A 23,727-nucleotide genomic window follows, 5' to 3' on the forward strand; every position below is an offset into this window, starting at 1 on the left:
CAGTTAAAATTTGGCTTACATGTAGATTTAAAAGGCCTTTTTCCATAAATTTTTTTCCCCAAATCATGACCAACTGGTTTATGCAGTTAGGTAGCCCAACTATAATTTATATTGTATTCCTCTTTTTTATCTGAAAAATTCTCAAGTCCAAAGAAAAGAACAAAGAATAGTACAATAAACACTGTATTCTCTTTCTAGATTCACTAATTACTAACATTCAGCAATTAGTAACATTATTTTCCCACTTAAAATATAAATGAGAAATTGCATAGATATAGGCTTATCCATTGTTTCTGAATTATCTGGGAGATGGCTGCAAATCACTGCAATAGGTCACTCTGAAATACTTTAGAAAATATATGTCTTAAGAACAAGGGCAGGCTCCAATAAAACTAAAACACAACAATCATATTTAGAAACTGCAATTTTGATATAAAAATGGTATCAAATATACATAAATAATATGTCTAATATTTAGCAAGCTTAATACTAATTAGTGTATTGACAGAGATGCTTTTTTCTCTACTATCTAGGAACCAACGATCACACATATTTTATATCCCATGTCTTTACTCTTTAGATGATTTTTCTATAAGACTAATAAGACATTTTAAGAACTGAGGTCAGTTTTTAAATTAAAAAAAAAGTTGCAGAACTTTTCTCTATTTGACATATCTGTTTGCTAGGCTGAAGTTAAATTTTTGGGTAGGAAAACAATAGAAGCAAAGTTGTATCTTTATCCATGCTTCTTTCCTAGTGATGAAATGTTTGATCATCTGCTTAACAGAGTCAAACTATAGCTTTTAAAGCATGAATGCTTATATATATGAGCTATATACAAAAACACATATTTAAAAAACAAAGAATATTAAATTTAGATGAGTTTTATCAGAGAGATACCCTTACAGTAAACTGCTATTTTCTTTCTTTTTTAAAAACCCCATTGATTTTGACCTATGCAATCACTGGCAAGCTGTAGTGAAAGTACTTCTGTTAGTCATGGGTATGTGCATACAATTTAGTTTAAAATATAGTCACAGGTGAGAAATCAAACTGTCACAAGATATCTATTAGGAAAATAACTATGGCTGGTATGTACAGTAAGGCTAATCTTCCAACTGCCATAAAATGGTCTGTGCAGTAACAAGCAAAAGAAGTCATCTACATAGAAGACAAAGACTGTACGAAAAATAACCAAGAACCCATTTTGTATTAGCTACCACATGCTCTGTGCTTTCCAGCAACAATAAAGCTGGTGAAGTTGGTGTTACCTAAGCTGACATAAGAAAAATACTCAAAAAGGTTAAGTGACTTGAGCTGTAAGGGTGATAATGGGGCTATGAACAGAATTTTCTTGACATCAAAGCACATGATTTTACAACTAATTAGAGTCACTAAGAATGGTATTTTGTTGCAAAGAAAAAAAAGCTCACCATCTGATAATGTTCGAACAGCAACATCTTGTGTGGAGACTCCAGGACCATGTTTATTGTAGGCCACCACTCGGAAACTATACTCTGTGTATTTTTTCAGTCCATTAATAGTGTAGGAGTGACTTGAAACATCAACATCCTTGAATGAAATAGAATACTGTGTGTGTTGTATACACACACACGCACACGCACACACACAACACACACCTCTCAAGCCAAAAGAAATGCTACAAAATGACTAAACAACTTCTGCACAATACAGAGTTTTAGCCCTCTTACAGTTATTTATAGCGAAAGCATATTAATCATAAATAATAATTATTTAGAAATATTATTTGACATTTAGTAACCCCTGCTGGTAAAAGCTACAAAATAAATCAGCACAACAAAACAATACCATCAACATTTAAATCTCTCCCTCACTTTGATTTCTAATCAACTACTGAGCTTTGGAAGATCTGGGGGTTGGGGAGGTACAGAACTAGTACATCTGTGCATGCTAGGCAACTCTTCTACCACTGAGCTGTATCTGCAACCCCTTTAGTTTTTTAGAAACCAGTGGTTCTAAAAGATCATGTCATTTTATACCTGTTCTTTATCAGTCCCTTTTTCCATGTAGTACAATTTGTAATTCTGAATTTCCCCATTGCCGGACAGTGGTGTTTCCCATGTGACAGTGATAGAAGTAGGTGATGTTGCATGAGCTCGGATATTAGGTGCTGGGCCAGGGAGCTGAACTGAAAAGAGAATTTCAAGAGCTCAAGATATAAATCATGTTTACTGTAGTTCTTAATCACTCTCAGTGATACTGTCACAATGTCACAAACAATAAAAGTTCAGAAGACAATTGATTTAAGTTCTTATAGGAGATATACATTTTTCTTTACGTTAATTCAAAGTCAGAAATTATCTATGATGTATCTTCAATTTATTAAAAATAAGAAAAATACACAAAGGATTCTTTTGTCACTTATAAACTTTCAAGAGTATGTTTGTGTATGTGTGCGTGCGCGCGCGCGCGTGCATGCGTGTGTGTGTGTGTGTGTGTGTGTGTGTGTGTGTGTGTGTGTGTGTGTATTCACTGGTACAGACTGTGGAAACTGAAGGTCAGCTAGGGTGGATGGATGATCAGAGCCCTGGGACCCACCTGTCCCCCATTTCTTATCTAGAGATGAGGTGTATGCCCAGCCTTATATGGGTGCTGGGGATCTAAACTCCAGTCCTTAGACTTGCATGACAAAACCCTGAATCACTATCTTGAGCTATCTTCCTCAGCCCCAAATCTGGTTTTGTAGAGGAATAAGGTAGCACACGAAATCAACCACCATTAAAGGATCTCTTTCTTTTGTTGGGCGCTAAACAGGCCCACAGGGATGGGCAGAGGTCTCCTTCACAAGAACTCCCAGTTTAGCATGGAAATCAGGCATATTAATAAATCTCAACAGATTCATTTGGTGGCTGTAATGAAATATAAAAAGAGTACAGGATTCTGTCGTGTGAAGGGTTGCTTAGGTAAGGGGAGGGAAAGGAAGGCTGGTGAAGACTTCTTGGTATTACAAATAATCTGTCTTCTCAGACAGCAGAGAGAAATTATTTGTTATTGGAGCAATCAAGGGGATAAGTGGAAAGACAATGTTATATGACTTGTATGGTTGTACCACAGAATGGTTGTGGAAGAAATAATGTTGAAAACAAGAGCCAGACAGTGAGGACCCTTTGTTGTTCTGCTATAGAGTTTAGATTTTTCCAAACAGTCAGAGGACAGGAGCATGACAGTCAGACCCATGTTTAGAAATGATGTGTGGATACATGCACAAAAGAAAAGCAGCAAAGCAACAAAACTAGTTAAAGGAATAGCATTTGCTTTAGTAATAGTCACCATTAATTAGTATTATCATTCCCATTATAGATAAGTTTTGAGGTGAAGAAGCTTTCCAAGTGATGGGAAATATATAATGCTGGAGCCAGAAGTTGGTCACTTTCTGAGTCTAAAACATAGGACTTCATGGAGATCAATAAGAAAACTGGGAAAGTACCTTCAAGGGAGTGGCTGTCCTCTGTGGACTCCTAATTTCCACAATGGCTCATACATTAATCTTTTCAAAATAGTCTTTTCTTATGACTAAGAGTTCTTTCCCACTGGTATGCCAATCCTAGCTAGCTGCCCTTGCCTACACTTTGGGAGATGTCCTGTATTTGAAACTAAGTTTTCTAGCACTAATGTCTCCATTATGGACACTGTTAGATTTAAGGCCAAAGAAGGGGAAATAAGTTAAAACAAACTGGTTTACTCAAATAGCAGCACTATGCCTTAAGATGTGTTTTGCTTCAGAAGAAGAAAGATCTGAATGTAGTTACTTTTAACAGTTGGTTGCTTTATTTAGTCATGAACCATGCATGCTATTTGTTCAACATTAATAGCACAGTTCAACATTAATAGACAGGTAGGGTTTGTCACACTTCTGTTGCTGTGAAAACTTTCTTCTAACTTAACTAAACAGAGGGGAAAACAAAATAGTTCATCAATTCTCTTGACATCACTTTCAATATACTCATTAATGAAGTGCAGGCAAATATGATCCTTAAAAAGGCACTAATGATTCATTCAAACCAGCTGTACAGTGGTATAATAAACAGAAGTCTTAAGTTGACTTATAAAGCTAAATAGTCAAAGTACTTCCCAAAGACAGCTAATTTAACATTCAGACCTCTCCATATACTTCATACCTTCAGGAGGAGCAAGGTCCTCTTTACTTCACATGTCTCTATTGTCAAATTCCAAATGCCAGCTGGGAAGTGGTGACACAGGCCTTTAATCCCAGCACTGGGGAGGCGGAGGCAGGTGGATCTCTGTGAGTTTGAGGCCAGCCTGGTCTATAAAGTGAGTTCCAGGACAGACTCCAAAGCTACACAGAGAAACCCTGTCTTGAAAAACAAGACAACAAAATCAAAATTCCAAATGCTTCATCAAAACTGGTTGTTCCTCCTGCTTATACCTCATTTAACTGCTCTTTCTTTCTCTCTTTTCTTTGAGACAGGTTTCTCTTTTAACTGTCTTGGTGGCTGTCCTGGAACTCGCTTTGTAGACTATGCTGGCCTCAACATCACAAATATACGCCTGCCTCTGCCTCCCCTCTGCCAATTGACTGCTGGAATTAAAGGCGTGCACCACCACCTGGCCTAACTGCTCTTTCTTGACCACAGCTCTTCAACATGTCATGGCAGCACCTCACACTATTATGTATTTAACTGCCTGTTTCTGGTATTATTTGTAAATTCCTTTGGACAGAAGTCAAGGCTTACTATTCTTGTAGGTCTGAACTACCGAACACTGAAAGACACACAGTTAGGTACATAATAAGGTCTCTTTTCCATATGCTGTCTCTTCCACTTCTAAACTTGGCAATGATACTTCTAGTTCAGAGGTTTTCAAAATTTGATCACAAAGTCTGAAATGTTCATGAAAGCTATAGACTCTTTCCAAGGCAAATGTGAATATATATAGACACACAGGTATTTTCATTTTCAGAAGGTTCACAGCCCCAGGACAGACTTCTGCACCAGAACAAATCCAGTGGTCCTTCCTTCATTTTCATCATGATTCACTTTGCATGAACTGTTTGATCCTATTTCTGGGATTTGGGTCATGCAGCTTTCTTCCTCAAGAATGCTTGTGCTATGTCAAATGCTTTAAGGTCAACCCCAGGTTCCATCTTTCCTAGGTTCCTTTCTATATTTTTGTGCAACTTCTTCCTTGCTCTGAATTCTAGTTCAGTATCGTTCATGTATGGTATCTGGTCTTAAAAGCTAATGATGGATAATAGAGTCTAAAAATCAAATGGACAATTCCCACACTTATCTGAAAAAAGTCAACTGTGAAATTTAGCACCCTACCCTGAGATGAGAATGCATTCCCCTTAAATCAACTCTGGAGACTCTTCTTGCCTAGTGTCCAATACTATGGTGATCAAAGTCCTCTTCGCAAATCTACTACTGTTTACCCTTAAGGACAAATCTTACTTGTTAACTGTTCCTGTATCTCCAATATTGTTCATAGTACCTGGCATAAGAGGTACTCAAATATTTGTTAAGTAATTTGCTATAATATTAAAAATTGAAGGCTCTTAAGTTCTTTCCTTTATCCCTGAATTATTTCTGTTCCATTATTGATAAATTTATCCATTCTTCTGAGTTCCCAGATAGGGAGTTTCTACAAATGTATCTCACATGTTCTCCACTAAAACAAAGTCTTTTTTATTTAGGTTCACGAACACAGACAAGCTAGTGTAGGTACAATAAAAGTAAACTATAGAATATTCTAAGGAAAACATGGCTTATGGTGAGAGGCAAAACTTCAAAAAATCTCAGGAAGGGAAAACACTCTATGACATTTCTTACAAATACAGGCCTATAGTTTATAATCCAAAGTTAAGGCATACAGGACATTTATAATATGAACAAACTTGACATTTGCCTTAGTCACAGAAAGCCTTAGAAATATAATTAGAGGTAACACTATTGAGCACAAAAGAACACAGATCCAAAGTAAGAGCACCAAGAAGTTCTAACTAGTGAGGTATGCTAACATAGGGCACTCCAGCTGGTGACAAGTATAAATACATACCTCCTGTGCAAAGCACTACATTAGACATTACAGCAACTGTTCATAAATAGGTTATATGAATAAAAGCAACTGAAAGCATGAAATGATGATGTATCTCAGAATCACACAGATAAAAGAGTACAAAGGATCTGAAGACAGGTTCTACAAGACTTTTAAACTAAGTCGTAAAAGATCAGTGCAATACGAACATAAAGGAAGTAGAAATACACTGTCCTTTTACTTGTTAGTGATTGACAGAAATTCATTTTCACATTCAGAAGGAGCTTGAAGTTATTATGCAAGGCAAAAAGCTGACAGGACTCCAAATTGTCTCCCTCTAGGTGTGGCCAACAGACAGGTGAAAGACTTACCTTCAGGCTGTGTTTCTACTCGTAGAGGAGCTGAACTCTCTCCAGAACCATGTTTATTTTGAGCCATAACTTTGAAGATGTACACAGTTGCTGGCATCAAGTTTTGAATAGTCACCTGCATCTCTCCTGGCTGACTGGTATTCTCAACACGCTCCCTTTGGATAAAGAAGGGGTTTTGAAAGAAACTGGTCAATACAAATATTTTTAGATAGTTTCAATTTCTAGATCATGTGAAAGTTCTAATTATTAAGTTTCACTTATTCTCAAAAGGGTTACCAGGAAGAACAGTATATGGTACAGACAGAAGAGCAGATCATAAATACAGGAATGATCTTGATTAAACATTACTGGCATCACTGATTATAGCTAAACACACACACACAACCCAGCAGTGTGTGTGTGTGTGTGTGTGTGTGTGTGTGTGTGTGTGTGTGTGTGTGTGCGTGTGTATGTGCGTGTGTATAACAAAGAGGCCATGAATTGGAGGGGAGATAATGGGAAGAGTTGGAGGGAAAAAAGAGAAAATGAAAACAAGGTAATCATATTTTCAATAATTTTTTTAAAAAAGAATCCAGGCTATGGTGGTGCACGCCTTTAATCCCAGCACTTGGGAGACAAAGGCAGGAGGATCTCAGTGAGTTCAAGACCAGCCTGGTCTACAAATTGAGTGTCAGGACAGCCAGGGTTGTCTGAAAGGTGGGGGTAATGAGAGAAATCAGAGGCATTACTGAAATCTGGAACAAATTTCTATAGAATCATTATTTTAAAAAGTCTATGTTATATTAAGACAGTGTTGGATAATAAGCTAGAAAATTGAATTCCAGGTACAGTAGGGCTGTTTGCCAGCCAAAAGACTATGATCAAATCACTACCTCTTTCTGGACCCCACTTTCTTTAGGTATTTAATGGAAGAATGAGACAACATGGGCAAGCTTTTTTTAGAAGTCCATATGGTAAATTCAAGCTTAGAGGCAAACACTTCCTTATATAAAGATTAAAAAGTCACTATTTTAAAATATAGATACAACTATTAGCTCCTGGATCATAAAAATAACAACTCTGATTTGGCCTTGTATCCATAATATGAAACTCTGGAACTAGACTAACAGCTCAAATACTTCATCCACCTTGAAAATGCTTTTAGTCTTAGGAATAACTCTCAATTATTCATTTAATAGCCAATGCCAGAAAAGAACTGCTGTTTAAAATAGAGGCTTTTTTAAAAAATAAAGAGGACAAAATTTCATAGAAATTTTGAAAGGCAGGCAACGGACACTCTGGACCACACAATTTAGGTACCCAATAGAACTACTACTTTTGACCCATGCATATAGTGACATCTGGTGGTTATGTTTTTAAATGCAGAAGTAGAGAAATTTGCCTATAATGTCTACATTCTTACACCGTATTCTTAGTATACTGTGTAAAAAAAAAATGTATTCTTCTCGTTCTATGAATGACAAATACAAGCTCAAGAAGGTTAAATAGTTTATATTATAAAACAAAAATAATCACAATAGATTTCTTTTCCATTTTTAAACTTCTTTTATTCCTTCATTGCTTGTATTTAGAAATCAAGCTTATTGAAGCAACAAAGTTGGCCTCTTAAAGAATCTTCTTCAATACACTTACGGTATTTGCCTCACCCACTCTATGTCACTGTTCTCATCTTCATCCAAGCTATCAACTGCTTGTCTCTAGATCAACATACCTTCTTTCTCTCTGGTTTTATTTTTTCTTCTTCTATTATAACCTTGAAAAGTACTCTCAAAATACTGATAACTACAAACTGTTAATACAGTTAGAGGGCATAACTGCTCAAGGGTCCAAAATGGTTCATTCTCATTTGATTATGCCCAGATTCTAACTGGCACTTCAACATCTGGTTCCAAATGTGCATTTTATTTTTAATCTCAAACTAATTTCTACCAAAAGCTCTGGTCAAGGAGGCAAGCTTTATGGTCTCATCCTCACACCAGACACTCTTGTGCCCTAGTATCTGTCATTATAAATGTCTCACCTAGCCCACTTGCAGCTGCTAAATGACATCATCAGGTCTGTAAAATTTCCTAAAAGGTAACAAAGGGCATGGAGATAAGCTGGCTCTAATACAGTGTAAAAGTGAATGAACACTTGTATGTGGGCATTTAGATAAGGCCTGAGGAATGTGATAGACAATAAGCCAAGTATAATTACTTGTTTGGAAAATGTATCTATGGTAGACGGATTAAAAAAGGCAAAGTTCCTGCTGGGGAAATAGTGTGTGTTATGCACAGGAATAACTAGATGCCTTCTTCCCTTTGTAAACTTACATGACATTTGCAGTAAAATACCAAAGTCACCTGTGGGTTATTTTGACACTCAATTCCCTAAAGTCCATGTAGTACTACTGCATCCTTCAACTCTGTGGGTGTGAGTTTGGGTTTTTCTTGGGGAATGCTTTGTTTTTTTGTTTTGTTTGGGGGTGTGTGTGTTGTTTTATTTCTTATATTTTGCTGTTTTCTTTTTCAGTTTTCTTTTGTTTTCAGCCCTTGCCACTCTCTAATCTTCCTCTGTTTTATTTAATGTCTTTCTTGTTCATTGTACTAGTAATATTGTATATCTTTTTTATGAATAGGACTGTTTCCTTAGCTTTGTAAAATCTCAAGCATCCTGTTTTCAGCAAGCATTATCCAACAAGCAGTCCAATCTATCAAAATAAAATTATGCTAATGAGACTTCTGATGGTGCGAAATCACTGGGCCCTGCATCTGCTGAGCTTGGTAGACTGGCCATAAAAACAATAAGTATATAACAATTACAGAAACCCCAGTATAAAAAAATAAACTGTACTTGATGTATTAGGGCCCCAAGCTGAGCACAATGAAAGAATCTACAACAGTCAGCAGGTAAAATGGGTTTTTCACAGAGTTTATGATTTGGTGGGAAAACAATATAATATAAATACCTTAGGTTGATCAAATATTATTATAGTCAACTGTCAATATTAGGGGTTTTAATATATACAGAGAGTAACAGTAATGTGCCGAGGCAGAGATTGTCTTGAGAGGGCTTCATGTATAGAAGGATTAAGGCATGTAGTTTTAGCTGGGAAGAAGAAAGGAGAAGGAGACCAGGGAGACTGGGAACAAAGGTTTTAGTGATAAGTAGACTGGCTTCACTAGAAAATGAGTTTAATTGAGAAGAAAGAAAATGAAGGTACACAGAAAATAAAGCCAGACTGTGGATAAAGTGTCTGGAGATTCTAGACACCCTCATGTAAACAATATGAGCTCTTGAGATGGGTGGAGATACCAGGGAAAATTTACCAACAATGCTCTTACAGAAATTACTCTGAAGTACTCTTGTGACATCAAAGAGATTCTGTAGGTACAGAACTACATTCATTTGACTAATAAATTAAACCTATTTTAATCTCTACACTTTCTGCTAAATCATGAGAAAAGGATAAAGTTCTAGAGTTAAGAGATGTGTTTCAGTGGCAGTTTATCTAGCGTGCATATTGATTTGATTTGGATTGAACCCCTGAACTATAAACAGAAATCAAAACATACCAGCACAGTCCTGGCTGCATCTGAATGCTTCTACCTAAAGAGCTCTATCTGCTTTCTTTCATTATTTCAGAAATATAGGAAAAAAATACTAGGACTTCAGTATGCTTGGAGTTTACATAATGACCCAAATGACTTTAGGGAAAACACATTTCAATAATCTTATTTTCTGGACTGAAAGTTGGTACAAACCCTGTATGGATAAAGCAGGGTGGCTATAACGAGGCAGGGTGTAAGAAGATGCAGTCCACTGGCCTAAACATCCAGGCACTTACCTAGCAATCCCTTCTTTGGTGTAGAACACAGAGTAGGTGAGGTTGTCTCCATGAGGATCTGATGCAGGTGTACGCCATGTCAATTTGATAAAGCGGGTAGAGACCAGAGAGGCCACGACATCCCGAGGAGCTGAAGGCAGTGGTCCAGTTGTGGCTGGTGCTAGATGGTCAGTAGTGGCACTGGTCAGTGAAGTGGGAGGTAATGTTGGGATGGCAACATCTTGTCATGTGCAAACATTGGGGAATATGAAGGGCAAACCACGACGGTTTTTAAAAAGAGAACAGAAAAACAAAAACAAAAAAGAAAAATAAACAAAACCACGATGGGAAATAAAATAAAATGAATGAACATAAAAAAGGTCATTAAACTGAAGGCTAACATGCAGGCATGGAACAACTACTGCAAACTAATGGGGTTTTTCAAGACACATCACTGTAAAACAAGCAGATTTTCTGATCTGATAAGGGTTATGGGTAAGGTACAGGGAAGTGACAGTTGAAAATAACACATCTCAAAGGACACAGCAGTGCCCAGGTGATTTTCTTAATATTGAAAGCAGCATGCAATATCTGTCAAACTTTGTATACAACTTTCATAGTTTGGTGGACCTCAGTATCTTCTACTTTATCAAAATATGGAAATCTATGTACAATGACTATAGTATAGATAATCCTCATTACACTCAACAAATGCCCCAAGGGAAAAGTCTGAGGATAGGGTAGGGCTGTATGACTTTGATATAGAACTAGAAAGATTAGAAAGCTAAACTTTCAACTTTAATATTAAGCTCCGTTCTCCATATTGGCAATATCCAGGGAAGTGACAGCTTTCCTCATCTTGATAAATTATACTTCATTCGTCATCATGTCAATCCATTTAACTATAACATTATAAAAACTGCATCACAAAAATTCTAAGATCACAAAAATAGTATAGGTAACTTAAGATCCTCTGCAGAATCTTCACCATAATATAGGTTAAAACAGCCGTGGATATGAGGTACTGGTTGCAAGAGGTGAAGCAGTGGCACAAAACATCCATGGCTAACTTGATCTTCCTTTCTAATTTTACAAATTTTACTCCTTATACTCAACCTCTTCTTTTTTAGAGACAAAAGGTGCAAGTTTAATCTCACCCCACCATGCCTGAGAGAAGGTCTCATATTTTTTTAAAAAGTTACTATACACTTCCTGAGGAAACTGATAGAAAACAGGCAGAGATGAAAACAATTAGTAGACTTTGTTACTCCCACAATCACCCATTTGGTGGATATTGAACCCAGGGCCTCCAGTGTGCTAGAGAAGCCCTCTTATCTTACTAGTTTTAAATTAAGTGGTAGAACAGGGAACAGTCTCCTAGAAGTATTTAAGCCCTTTCCGTACGGAATTCTGCCTCTTTATGTGGGCCCGTAAATGATTACAACAATTCTGTCATCTGTACTACCTTATTGCCTTCATCTTAGAGAGAACGGCACTCCGGAGTTAAAACCACCTGTCCTGGGCCATAGCAAGTAGTGGAGTAGTAAACCTAACTTGGACTTTTAGTTTAAAAGGGCTCTGAATTTAGCCAATAGAAGACTGAAAACTTTATTTCCAGTTTGGGTATGCCACTTACTTGTATAATTTTGGGCAAATTGCTTATTTTTTCCTGCTCTCTCCTTTTTGTGTCTACCTCCATAGAAGTTTAGTCTGTCAAAATGTAAGATTATAAAGTTTTCCTTCAGCTGTAAGTACACACTTTAATGAGACACATATCAATATGGCAAGTCAAATTTGAATAGCCACTGAGAATGTGTTCATGTCCTGCATGCCTTGATAGTGTATTGCCTCAGAGGAAATGTCTGCCTCTCGTTCAGAGCTTTCAGAGTTCTTTTCTTTTATGTCAGTTTGATTAAATAGCAGCTTAGGAGGTGGGGCAGAAATGGACTTAGATGCTGAGAGGAAAGAATCAGGAACTTTCAGGTTTCTGGCTTAGCAGACTGGGCTGGTGGAAGAGGAAATATAAATGAAGACAAGGGACTGAGGAGTAGATGATGAGTTGGTTTGTCTTAGGTAACAGTCACCTATATAGAAATGTATACAGGCAGCTGCAGATATGTATCTGATTATTATTTTAAAAAGTCACTAAAAACCTTTGCAGGGTTCAAAGAGTAATCTAAACACAATTGCTTCTAAAGCATATAAATATACTTTAAATGTTATCTGTCTTACTAAGTCCCATTTTCTCCTTATTTACTGACTGGAAAGCCGAGTTAGTCCATCATGTAAGAGGCAGTAATGTCTAGTGGGAAGTGTCTTGGATTGAATTCAAAGATTCATGTTTAAACCGTGACCCAGACACTTCCTAATAATGCCAGCGTGGCAAGTCAGCCTGCTTTGTGTCAGTTTCATCTATAAATCAGGAGCAGTAGCACTCCCTACCCGTGTCCCATATAATAGGAACCAGATGAATGCTAAACAAGAAAATACATGTATAATTGGCTTTGAGAGGGCAATGTGCACAATACTTCCCCCACTGAATGGGATGAAAGCAGCTAGGGAGATAATGTAAGCAGGGAAAAGCAGGTGAAGGGCGTAATGGGTAAATCATTTAGACTGGGAAGTTTGGTTGTCCTCTGATCTTCTCATGCACATTTCTGTAATTCATTAACATCATACAGCACTTATTTACACCACCCATGTTCACATTGTACCACCTCATACGAATCTACAAGCCCCTTAAAAACAAAATCTCTACTTGTTTCATCTTGTAACCACTCACTTCCTCTGTCTACTTTAGATAATCAATAAATTCATATTACTAAATTAATAAATGGAAGAAAATTCAGGAATGCTTCCATGGAGACCAATGTTTCTAAAAGCTCATTCAACTTTTTGATCTTTTTAGTCAAGCATAAACAAATAACATTATATAAGCAAACTAAATTTTCAAAAGAGACATTTATTTCATGTACATCTAATCAAAGTGTAAACATTAGCAGATTATTGTAATAATGTAAACAATCCTTCACTGATCAAGGTAGGACAAATCTATGCACACTGCAGCTCACCTTCCCATGTGGGTTCTATGTCCTACCTAAGCAAGTGAGGGAAAGAGACTTATGTGACCATATAGACTCAAGTAAGAACTAGCTTATACCAGCATCTACAGCAAAATAGTAAAGACTGGGGACTCTTGACTTCTGACAAGATGATTTGAGGAGGTGGATGACAAAAATCTCTTCCCCAACAGCAATGATAAAACTAGACGAAACTGCCCAGACTTGAAATTGACCAAAGGCACAACACAAGCTAAAATGCTGTGGAATAATCCTTCTGTGCACTGTGAAGATGTGCTGCTCTCATTGTCAACGAAAAGCTGGATAGCTGAAGGCAAGGCTGAATTTTGGGGGTAGAAAGAATGTTGGGGAGAAGGAGGAGGAATCTGGGGAGACACCATGAGAAGAACAAGCCTTGGGGCAGCACACAGATTAATAGAAATGGGTTACGTTATAAGAGCTAGTTAAAAAACTTAAGCTATTGGCCTAGCATTTGTAATTAATATTAAGTCTCTGTATGGTTATTTGGGGAGCAGCTGGTGGGACAAAATGTCCACCTACACCAAGAAGCATTTGTTAATGGAAACTATAACATTTAAGGTAAAAACAGTGTCTGGGTTATCATCCCATTTTTGTTCAAGTGACCAAGCAGGACAGAATGGGCACTGAAAATCAATGGTTTTGCTGTTATTGTCAGAGAGGGTTCACTGGTGTGTAGGAAGAGCTAGTACTTCCTAGCCTGAGGTGATCTTTTAGGGGCAATGAACAACCATGGAACATGGTATTCCATGAGGTAAGAAAGTGCTACGAAAGCTTGATAAGCACTCTATACATCCCAGGATGACTGAAGTGATGTGTATATGCTCCAGAGACTGAAGGTCCAAGCCATCCATGTATCTCCAATTAGTGAAGTCATATGTGTAGTCATGAGACAAACAAGAGCACTTGAGGCAGCTTGAAAAATAACTCAAAGTTTGAAGGTATTCCTCAAACCACACCAAGATCTACCAGTTCAGAGCTTGAAGAATTTGGACATAATTTTAGACTAATTTTTGGCTAATAGTCTATATAGAGATAGAGGTGCTGGGTGTGGTGGCTCATGACCACAACCCTAGCACTTGGAAGGCTGAGGCAGGAATCATAGGTCAGTCCAGGATCAGGTGGGGGAAAAAAATACAAGACAACCTTCATTTATGAATGATGTAACTGTCTATATAGAAAACTCTCTGGTTAGAGAGATGGCTCAAGAGCACTGGCTGCTCTTCCAGAGGTTCTGAGTTCAATTCCTAGCAACACCATGGTGGCTTATAACCATCTATAATGGGATCTGGTGCCCTCTTCTATTATGCAGGTAGATATAGTAAATATCTACCTGCATAGTAAATATCTATGTGCATAGTAAATAAATAAATCTTAAGGAAAAAAACCCTCTTACATCTACTACATCTTACTAAGTTTAGTAAGGTCAGAGGATATAAAACCTTGTATTTTTTTACATTTGAGAAACAAGTAATATAAATATGAAATTAAGAAAACAATTCAGGAGCTGAGGAGATTACTCAGTGGTTAAAAGTACTGGCTGCTCTCCTAAGGGGCCCATGTTCAATTCCCAGCATACACATGTAGGTTTACAGCCATCTGAAACAGCAGTTCTAAGGTATCTAAGCCCTCCTTTGACTTCTACGGGCATGAGGCATATAGACAAAACATGACAAAGCAAATACATATACATGTAAGCAAGATACCCATACACATAATTAATTTAAAAAGGGTTTGTATTATTTTTTTATAAAAATTCTAATCATAAATTTCTTTCACAATAGCACAAAAAAGTGAAGTCATTTAGTAATAAACTCAATACAAATATAAGAATTATACATAGAAAACTACTGTGACAAATTAAAGAAAGCCCTAGAGACACTTTTATGCATTTGAAAGTCTAAAAAATGATGAAGGTAAATCTTCTGAAAGGTTATTTGAGTTTTAGTTTTAGATTAGAATGTAAGCTAAATAAATTTCTGGGAACTCTTTTTATTTGTTTGTTTGAAGACAGGTTTTCTTTGTGTAGCTCCGGCTGTCCTGGAACTCACTCTGTAGACAAGGCTGGCCTTGAACGCAGAGATCCTCCTGCATCTGCCTACGTGTACAGCCACACTCAACTTATTACTAAATAATAGACATGATGGCATAAACTCCTCTTTGTATTAAACAGAAAAGTATTTCAAGTAAATCAAAATGTATTAAGAAATAAGGCAGATAAGAGGAAAGTAAATTTAATGGAAGAAATTCTGGAATGCTAAATACTTTAAAGGCTAAGATTGACAAGTCACAAATCAATAGATCTTGAGGAACTATCAGTACATCTGGAAGCAGGGATGACATGAAAAGAGGAAGTACATGAAAGTGTGTAAAGGAGCTATGAGACTTCAGAATCTTCCAGAACATCTATACTTAGGAAGCCATAGGAGATCTGCGGTGACTACAAAAGAATTAAGATGGAAGATAACACCTCAGTTACACCATCAAGGTTGACATCAATCACCAAACACCAAGCACTGATGGATATCATGTACCCCGATACAAAAGCACTGCAAGACCACTTCTCATTTGCATTTCTTTAGAAAAAAAAGTCACATCGGTGTAATCATAAGTCCATTCAGAGAACATTATATAAAATATTTGACAAATACTTTATTTGCTAAAGTGTCGAAGATATGACAGATCAGAAGTCTACAGAATTTGTCAAATTGAAAGAGACAGACAAATCATTGTTATGATATAGTTTTTTTTTTTTTTACACTGTGATGCTGTATTGCTCTCACTGGTTTAAGTAAAGAGCTAATGGACAATAGCTAGGCAGGAAGAGGTTAGGAGGGACTTTTAAGTCAGGGAAAAAGAGTATGAGGAAGAAAAAGGCCAGGGTCACCAGTCAGACACAGAGGGAGCATGTCATGTAGAAAATGAGCTAACAAGCCATAAGGCAGCACATGAATCAATAAATATGGGTTAACTTAAGTTGTAAGAGCTAGTTAGTAACAAGCATTAGCTATCAGTCAAGCACTTATAATTAATAAGTCTCTGTGTTGTTATTTGGGAGCTGGCTGGCAGGATAGAAACTTCCACCTAAAAAACATAAATGTAACATGGTATCCAAAAGACTCAAGAGGAACGAACTCCCTACAACTCTCCTGAGCTTCTTTCTTGCATGTTTTTCTCCAGTAGCCTGCTTTATAAAGTCTATCTTTCTAAACCCAACCCTTCCATCTAGCTCTCTGACCTTGCTAGGTGGTCTGCTCCCAGCTTCCATAGGTAAGGGTGCCATTACCCACCCCAGGCAACAGGGAGTATTTCAGTAAAATAGATGGGGCTCACTTCACTTGTTTCCCTAATCTTAGTGGTCATGATCCTAACATGCTTTCAAGTATTTAAAATAATTACTTTATTCTTTGTCCAGTTTTCTGGTTGTTTACTGCAGAAGAAAGTCCAGAACTAACTACTCTATGATAGTCATATGTGATTTAAAAAGACTGCAGAAATTATTAGGTAATTAAAAAAATTTCTTTCAAATAATACCATAATAAAAGTTGCTGGATCATGATAATAACCACAACATATAATTAAGTACAACAAACACAAGAAGCATAGGCTTTCAGGATAGTTTGTATCTTTCAAGAAAAGGTGAAAGAGGAAATATATTCAAGATTGTAAAACTTTAATTATCCAACATTTTGCTGGTTAAATGTTATTAATTTCTTGATGCTAGTGCTCAATTTTTATCTTCACAAAAAGAAAAGAGGATAATAACAAACCAAAAGGAGACACATATACATGGGAGTGTGTGGGGGGTGTTGAACAGTGGCTATGGTAGCACATGCCTATAATCCCAGAACTTAGGAAGTGAGACAAGAGGAATATGGGTTCCAAACTAACCTAGGCATCTACACAGGGAGACCTTGTCTCAAAATACAACAAATAAAGTCACCTAAGTTGAGGACAAGGATCAAATGTAAATTGTAGAGCCTAGTATATTGGGGACCTTTCTTGTTGCTGTGAGAAAAATACCTGTAAAAAGCAACTACCGAAGAAAGGATTTATTTGGTCTCATACAGGAACCATAGCAGGGAACTGTGGCCATAAGACCAATTCTAGCTGTGTCAGCAGGAGAATGATTACATTATGCTCCAATCAGGAAGAAAAGAGATGAATGTGTTGCCTTAAAAATGGTAGGATCAGGTAATGTAGGTCAGGCTAGTTTCTATGGCTACAGGAAACATTTTAATCCTACCAAGTTCTTTGAATTGAGTGTAGAAATGGTTTGGCTAAAGACCACCACCACTTTAGGAGTAAAGCCAGTGGAGTCATCCTGATAGTATATATGGCATGATATTCTAACAAAACTTAAAAGATACCCTATCATTTCAGATTCTATCTGATGGAGGAGAGTCATCTTTCTGTCTGTTGTTTCATTGGTTATGTAATAAAGAAACTGCTTGGCCTCTGATAAGACAGAAAATTAGGTAGGCGGAATAGACAGAACAGAACGCTGGGAGAAAGAAGCTGAGTCAGGCAGTTGCCATGATTCTCCCACTCCAGACAGACGCAGGTTAAGATCTTCCCTGGTAAGCCACCTTGTGGGCTACACAGATTATTAGAAATGGGTTAGATCAATGTGTAAGAGCTAGCCAATACGAGGCTAGAGCGAATGAGCCAAGCGGTGTTTAAAAGAATACAGTTTCCATGTAATTATTTCAGGGCATAAGCCATGTGGGTGGCCAGGTGCCGGGGACGCAGCCCCGCCGCTCTCTCAACATCTATCTATCAAGTAGCATCTTCACAATATCAGCAGAGTAGAGGTAGGCTGTTTTTTCAGGTGCCATTAGAAAATCAACCAAATTGTTAGAGATGTCATTCTAAAATTACTGACAGAATAGTTCATTTCCCCTATAGCAAACAACTGAAAGGAAGCAATTAAGACAAAATAGAAAAAACCCAGTAACTTTTAAGAAGCAGAGAACAACTAGAATTCAATAAAACAACGACTCTAAAAGATGAGAGAAATTCAGAAGATGCATCCACATTCAACCAGGGAAACAACTGTACTAGGCTATTAGTCACAGCACTTTATTTAAAATAATAACAGTAATGGAAGGAGAGAAAAGCCATATATCATTTGCTCCTGAGAGCAATTTGTCACTGACAAATTAGGAGCCACTGACAGGATGGGGTTGTTATAATGACTTCATGCTGTATGTAGTGCTCCCAATAGTGTTTCTCAGTGTATTGGACAAGTTTCACAACTTGGTAGTGAGATGCATAAGAAATGACAGATTTTTTTAAAATAAAATTCATTATTATTTCCAAATTTTAAATACGATAATGAAGCAAAGAAAATCAAAGCAAAGGAATAATTCTGTGTAATAATGATGACTGGGAATTAACATTTTCATTGTCACAGTTCTTGTCAGTACAAGAATAATTTTTTCATCAAAGCTCACGTAAGGAAATTTTATTAATTCTAATATTCTTATTTTCAGGTAAAAGAAGTCATAATAATTTTCAAGGATCCTATGCTTAGAATAAGGCTAATTTGAAATAGCACACAATTCCTAGTTATGTGTTATTTGAAAGATACATCAAATTGGCTTGTGAAAAATCTAAGATGAATTTTAAAAATGAAAGATACACTGACTTATAAAACTAAAAAACCCTTTTTTCCAAGGTTTGTATGACAGAAACAATGATTAATTTGACACCTACTTTTGGCCTGAAAATCATTTCCCTATTATAATCCATATTACTTAACTTCTAGAAAGAGAAATAGCGAACTGTCTATAGTGCAAATGACTCCCAAACATCTTTAAAATTTTCATGCATATTCAAATAACCTTATTGGTGCCAGGAAGGTTTATCTAATTTTAAAATCATTTGCCATGTCTTTAACATTCATAAAAGTTAATCCCAAGGATTAAAGACAGATATGTTCAAAATCCTTTATCATATTTAAACAAAATCCATACAATTAATAATGAGTCAACAACTCTGATGTGGAAACTGATTTAAGAGAGTACACTTACAAATTAAGGGCAGAAATTATAATAAGTAAATGAACTCACTGACTGTCGATATTTATTGAGATGGTACCTGTTCAGCAATGACAGCAAAGTTCTATGACATAAGTGATACAAACAGTAGACACAAATCCTTTTCTTGCAGAAAACATAAAGGAATTGTGCACATCAAATGACCGTGCCATGCATAATACAGAAAGTAGGCCAAATAAACATTTAATGACATCAGATTTCCTTTCTGGTAGAAGCCAAGAGCACTAGCAGCTAAAATGGCATTTAGAATCAGGCTTTGACAAACAGGATTTGATCATGACAGGGGGGGGGAGCATCTTAGCATAACAAAACAATCTAAGTGATAATGTATAAGATGAATGAGGACATAAACTTAACGAATTTGGGGACAGGAACTGTATGTCTACAGTATTACACAGTGTTTAGTGTAGTTGTTCTGTAATTCAGAAAGGCGAGAGCCATATCCTAGTTCAACAGATATACTAGATGTGTAAGCCTCAATAAGTTTACTTAACAAGTTCAGGCTTCAGTTCTTACAGTACACACACAGGAGCAGTAGTTTTATATACTACCTATTCATGAGGGGAGGGGGAAGGGACAGAGAGAGAGAGAGAGGGGGAGAGAGGGAGAGGTTGACTGGTAGAAACAAAAGAACAGAGAAAACCTATATCTAAATTTGTCAGAGGTTTACTTTTCAAATGAGCAGAAACAAGAAAAACTGGAGATATTCCATAAAGGATGCAAAAAAACAAATAAGTAATTAGATAGAAAAGTATCCTTGAAACACCTAAGAGTGTGTTCTCCTTTTGCTCATGCAAGTGACAAGTTGTACTAGTTTTATAATCAATCCAAACCTTTAACCTCCTTCCCTCCAACCCATCTTTGGTTTTTGAGACAGATCTTATTATATAGCCAAAGCTACCTTCCAACTCACAATCCTCCTGCCTTAGCCTCTCAAGTGTTGGGATTACCAGCATATGTCACCACATCTGGTTTACTTTTATTCTTTTTTTTTTTCTTTGTGGCTGGAGAGACAGTCATGGGTACTGGGAACCGAACTCTTATATTTTTGGTTGTGAGCCTAGCCTTTAACAGCTGAGCCATCTCTCCAGCCCTTACTTTTATTCTTAACTGATCTAAAATTGTAACTGTATATTTAAAACAGTAACAGTAAAAATGGATTGGGATAATATATCATGCACAAAATGATATAAAAATGGACAAATGATTTCTCACATTAACATCAATCAAAACAAAACTGGCACTGGACAAGAGGACAGCAATCAGTACCACAGTGCTTATTCAACATGCTCAATGCACTGGGTTTGATCCCTAGCACTAGAAAACAAAATTTTTTAAAAATTTTTAAAAATTTTAAATTTTTTAAAATTTTTTAAAAGTTTTTAAAAATAGGACACAGATTTAATTATATTAATGTACTGATTAGCTATAATAACTTTAAGAAAAGACTTCAGAACAAGGAAGCTTACCCAGGGATAGAAAACAGCATTCCATATTAATAAATCTATAAAATTTTCTTTCTTTTATTTTTGTTTTTTTGAGACAGGGTTTCTCTATGTAACAGTCCTGGCTGGCCTTGAACTCACTGAGATCTACCTGCCTCTGCTTCCCAAGTGCTGGGATTAAAGGTGTGTGCCACCACCGCCTGGCCTATAAAATTTTCAAGAAGACATAATCTTAAACATGTATGAAGTCAACAAGAGTACCAAAGTTACAGAAATTTATAGCATGGATGCCTATGTAAAAAAGGAAATTAGTGACAATCAAAGGAGAAATTTTAGAGAAAATAAAATCAAACTAGAAAATAAACTTGTACCCAGCATCAAGGCTGTAGGGAGGAAGTAGAAGAATAACACAGATAGAAATTACTAATATTAAATAGAAGCAAAAATGGATGACCTCACAAAAATAAAAAGTGAATACTACACATAATTTAAATTAAGCAGGAAGTACCAGGCTCCTCTCTGCCCTGCATAAACCAAGAGCCTATGATCAGAGCAAGTGGGCAATTTCAAGCCCTAATTGTTAATTATGTACATGACTTTGAGTCTTAAACCAATGAGATGGGGAATCTGGGAAGGGGGCAAATTCTGCTAGCCTACTGTCAGAGAGGGCAGGGATTTCTCACTACTTTACAAAATCACTGTCAAGTGTCAAATCAACATGTCAGCCATTTTTGCTTTGCTACTAGAGACTGGCATTCCTTTCTGCAGAATGGCATAAAGAAACATACCACAGCAGAAGCCTCTTAAAATATATACATATATGAAAGAAACCTAAAAGGAAAGACCAAATAATGGGGGAGACAAAGCCCCAACTAGACATCTCTTGCCACCAAATAAAACTTGCAGTGCTGAGAATGGGTTATATCTAATCACATTGTTGGCCAATGGCACCCCATGAAAACCCTCAAACAACCCAAGCTATTCCCAAGTCTAGTGGTTGCTCTCCACAAACTGACAGTAAGGCCCTACTGCTGAATACAACACTTACATTAATTCATTGAACAGAGAAGACAAGCTGGTGCATACCTAGAGCCTTTATCCCTACTGACTAGCATTCGTGGTTCTGGAAGGTATTTTCCATGCTACCAAAGGAGAAAGGTAAACATCAACCTTTAGATCTGCAATAATGACCTGCCTGCAAGAAATGCTGGTGTAATAATAGCACAGAAGTTGTGGGAGTACAACTGCAAAACAGTCAGGAGTCTGTGTTGGAATGAAATACAATGTGAACCACCAACACAGACAAAGCTATGTATTCTGAGTACTTGGTTTCAGTGCAGGGAACAGAATTGTAAGGATCAACTCACAGATTTAGAGGTTTTTCTCTGAAGAAATTAACTCACCACTAGTAGAAATATCATCTAGTGATACTCTGTTTAGTTATTATTACTATTATTATATGTGTGCTCTTGTAGTGAACTGGTGTTTTAAACAAATGACTTATAAAAACAATTGAAGGAAGCTATAAAATAAAATACTCCGCCCATTCTGCGTGCTCGAGGGATGTTTCAGTATCAAGGAAATCATCTGACTTTTTCCTGACATTAAAAAGATTCATTTAAAAAGGTGTGTCTGATGTTAATGACGCACCTACCTCAGCAGTGAGCCCCAGAAAAAGACAGCTTTTTCTTTCCATTCTAAACCAAAATGCTGTCTCTCAGATAAGATCTCAATACCCCAGGGAAAATGAGACAAAAATGTATAAAGGGATTTCTATTCCTTACACATTTTGACCAACAAAAAAGAAAAATCAATTTTGCTTCAATGAACTTAATAATTTACATTAATTATAATCATAACAAATTTTCAAGATGTTACATATAAAAACATTTGCATTTTTAAGATTCAGTTTCAGAAACCAAATTCTAGCAATTTTTTAAGAAAATCTCTTCAGATTATGTATAAAAAGCAAAAGAATTTAAAGAGTCCTAGTAAGATCTTTTACAAGACTACTTTAATGTACTAAGATTTATGAATATGAGCTGGAGAAACCAAAAATTAGGGGGAAAATCAAAACCACCACCATAATCCACCACAAGCCAGAATCCATATAAAAAGCCTTTATATTTACTTTACTATTTGGCATCTACAATACTTAGGTACACCCTGCATAAAGGGACTCAGATAATAATGCTGGTGCAAATCCCAAAGCATCAGGACAACTTTACAGTACTTATGAGGCAATAATAACATTGAATGTGATAATATTAAAATTTTTCTCAAATGCATTTCAAACTATACTTATTTCTAGTGATTTCATAAGCATGTATCAATTAGGAGGGAGATAATCTCAGTGCCAACATTCTTAAATCTAAAATGAAAAAACACAATGATCCAGAATTGACTTGTATGAGATCAAACCCACAAGTATCCAGATTGTCAGTAATACCTTTCAGACTCAAATGATATTCTGCCAATTATGACATTGTTGTATAATTTAGCATCTTTTAAATATAGCTTCCAATTAAATTAAAGTTACACATAGTATCCTCCTAGTATCTTTGTGCTACATAACATTCTACTACTAATAGTATCAAATTCAAATTTAAGTTTGCCCTCTGAAAATTTTCAACTGCATCTTTGAGTCTGGAAAGCCCATTTTCAGGGCTTCATCAATTTAACTACCAAACACCAAAAATTATCACCAAGGCTATAAGTTGCTACCTGGGTCTCATAAGTTCTAGTATTAAAATCTATGACTGATGATTAGCAAAGGTGAAATTCATGTTAAACATTAAACAAACTCAGTGTGTGGGTGTACCCCTCGCGGGCCTGAGTTCCTTGCTCATGCTCCCCCTCCTTCTGCTCCTGATTTGGACCTTGAGATTTCTGTCCAGTGCTCCAATGTGG

General features: G+C 36.6%; 1 protein-coding gene across 8 annotated transcripts in view; it reads right to left on the reverse strand.

Annotated features, from left to right (window-relative positions):
* Positions 1-23,727, reverse strand: part of Neo1 (neogenin 1) — a 167,425-nt gene that overhangs the window by 45,968 nt on the left and 97,730 nt on the right. For 5 of the 8 annotated variants that reach the window (XM_005369490.3, XM_005369492.3, XM_026777205.1 and 2 more), the window contains 4 exons: positions 10,234-10,453; positions 6,408-6,562; positions 2,022-2,170; positions 1,434-1,572 (listed from right to left, as the gene is read on the reverse strand). In XM_005369490.3, the coding sequence (XP_005369547.1) occupies positions 1,434-1,572; positions 2,022-2,170; positions 6,408-6,562; positions 10,234-10,453 (663 nt within the window). The remainder of the gene's footprint in view (positions 1-1,433; positions 1,573-2,021; positions 2,171-6,407; positions 6,563-10,233; positions 10,454-23,727) is intronic. The other 3 variants (XM_005369494.3, XM_005369493.3, XM_005369491.3) reach the window with 1 other exon arrangement.

The sequence above is a fragment of the Microtus ochrogaster genome, unplaced genomic scaffold (genome assembly GCF_000317375.1).
Source record: "Microtus ochrogaster isolate Prairie Vole_2 unplaced genomic scaffold, MicOch1.0 UNK49, whole genome shotgun sequence".
Classification (NCBI taxonomy): Eukaryota; Metazoa; Chordata; class Mammalia; order Rodentia; family Cricetidae; genus Microtus; species Microtus ochrogaster.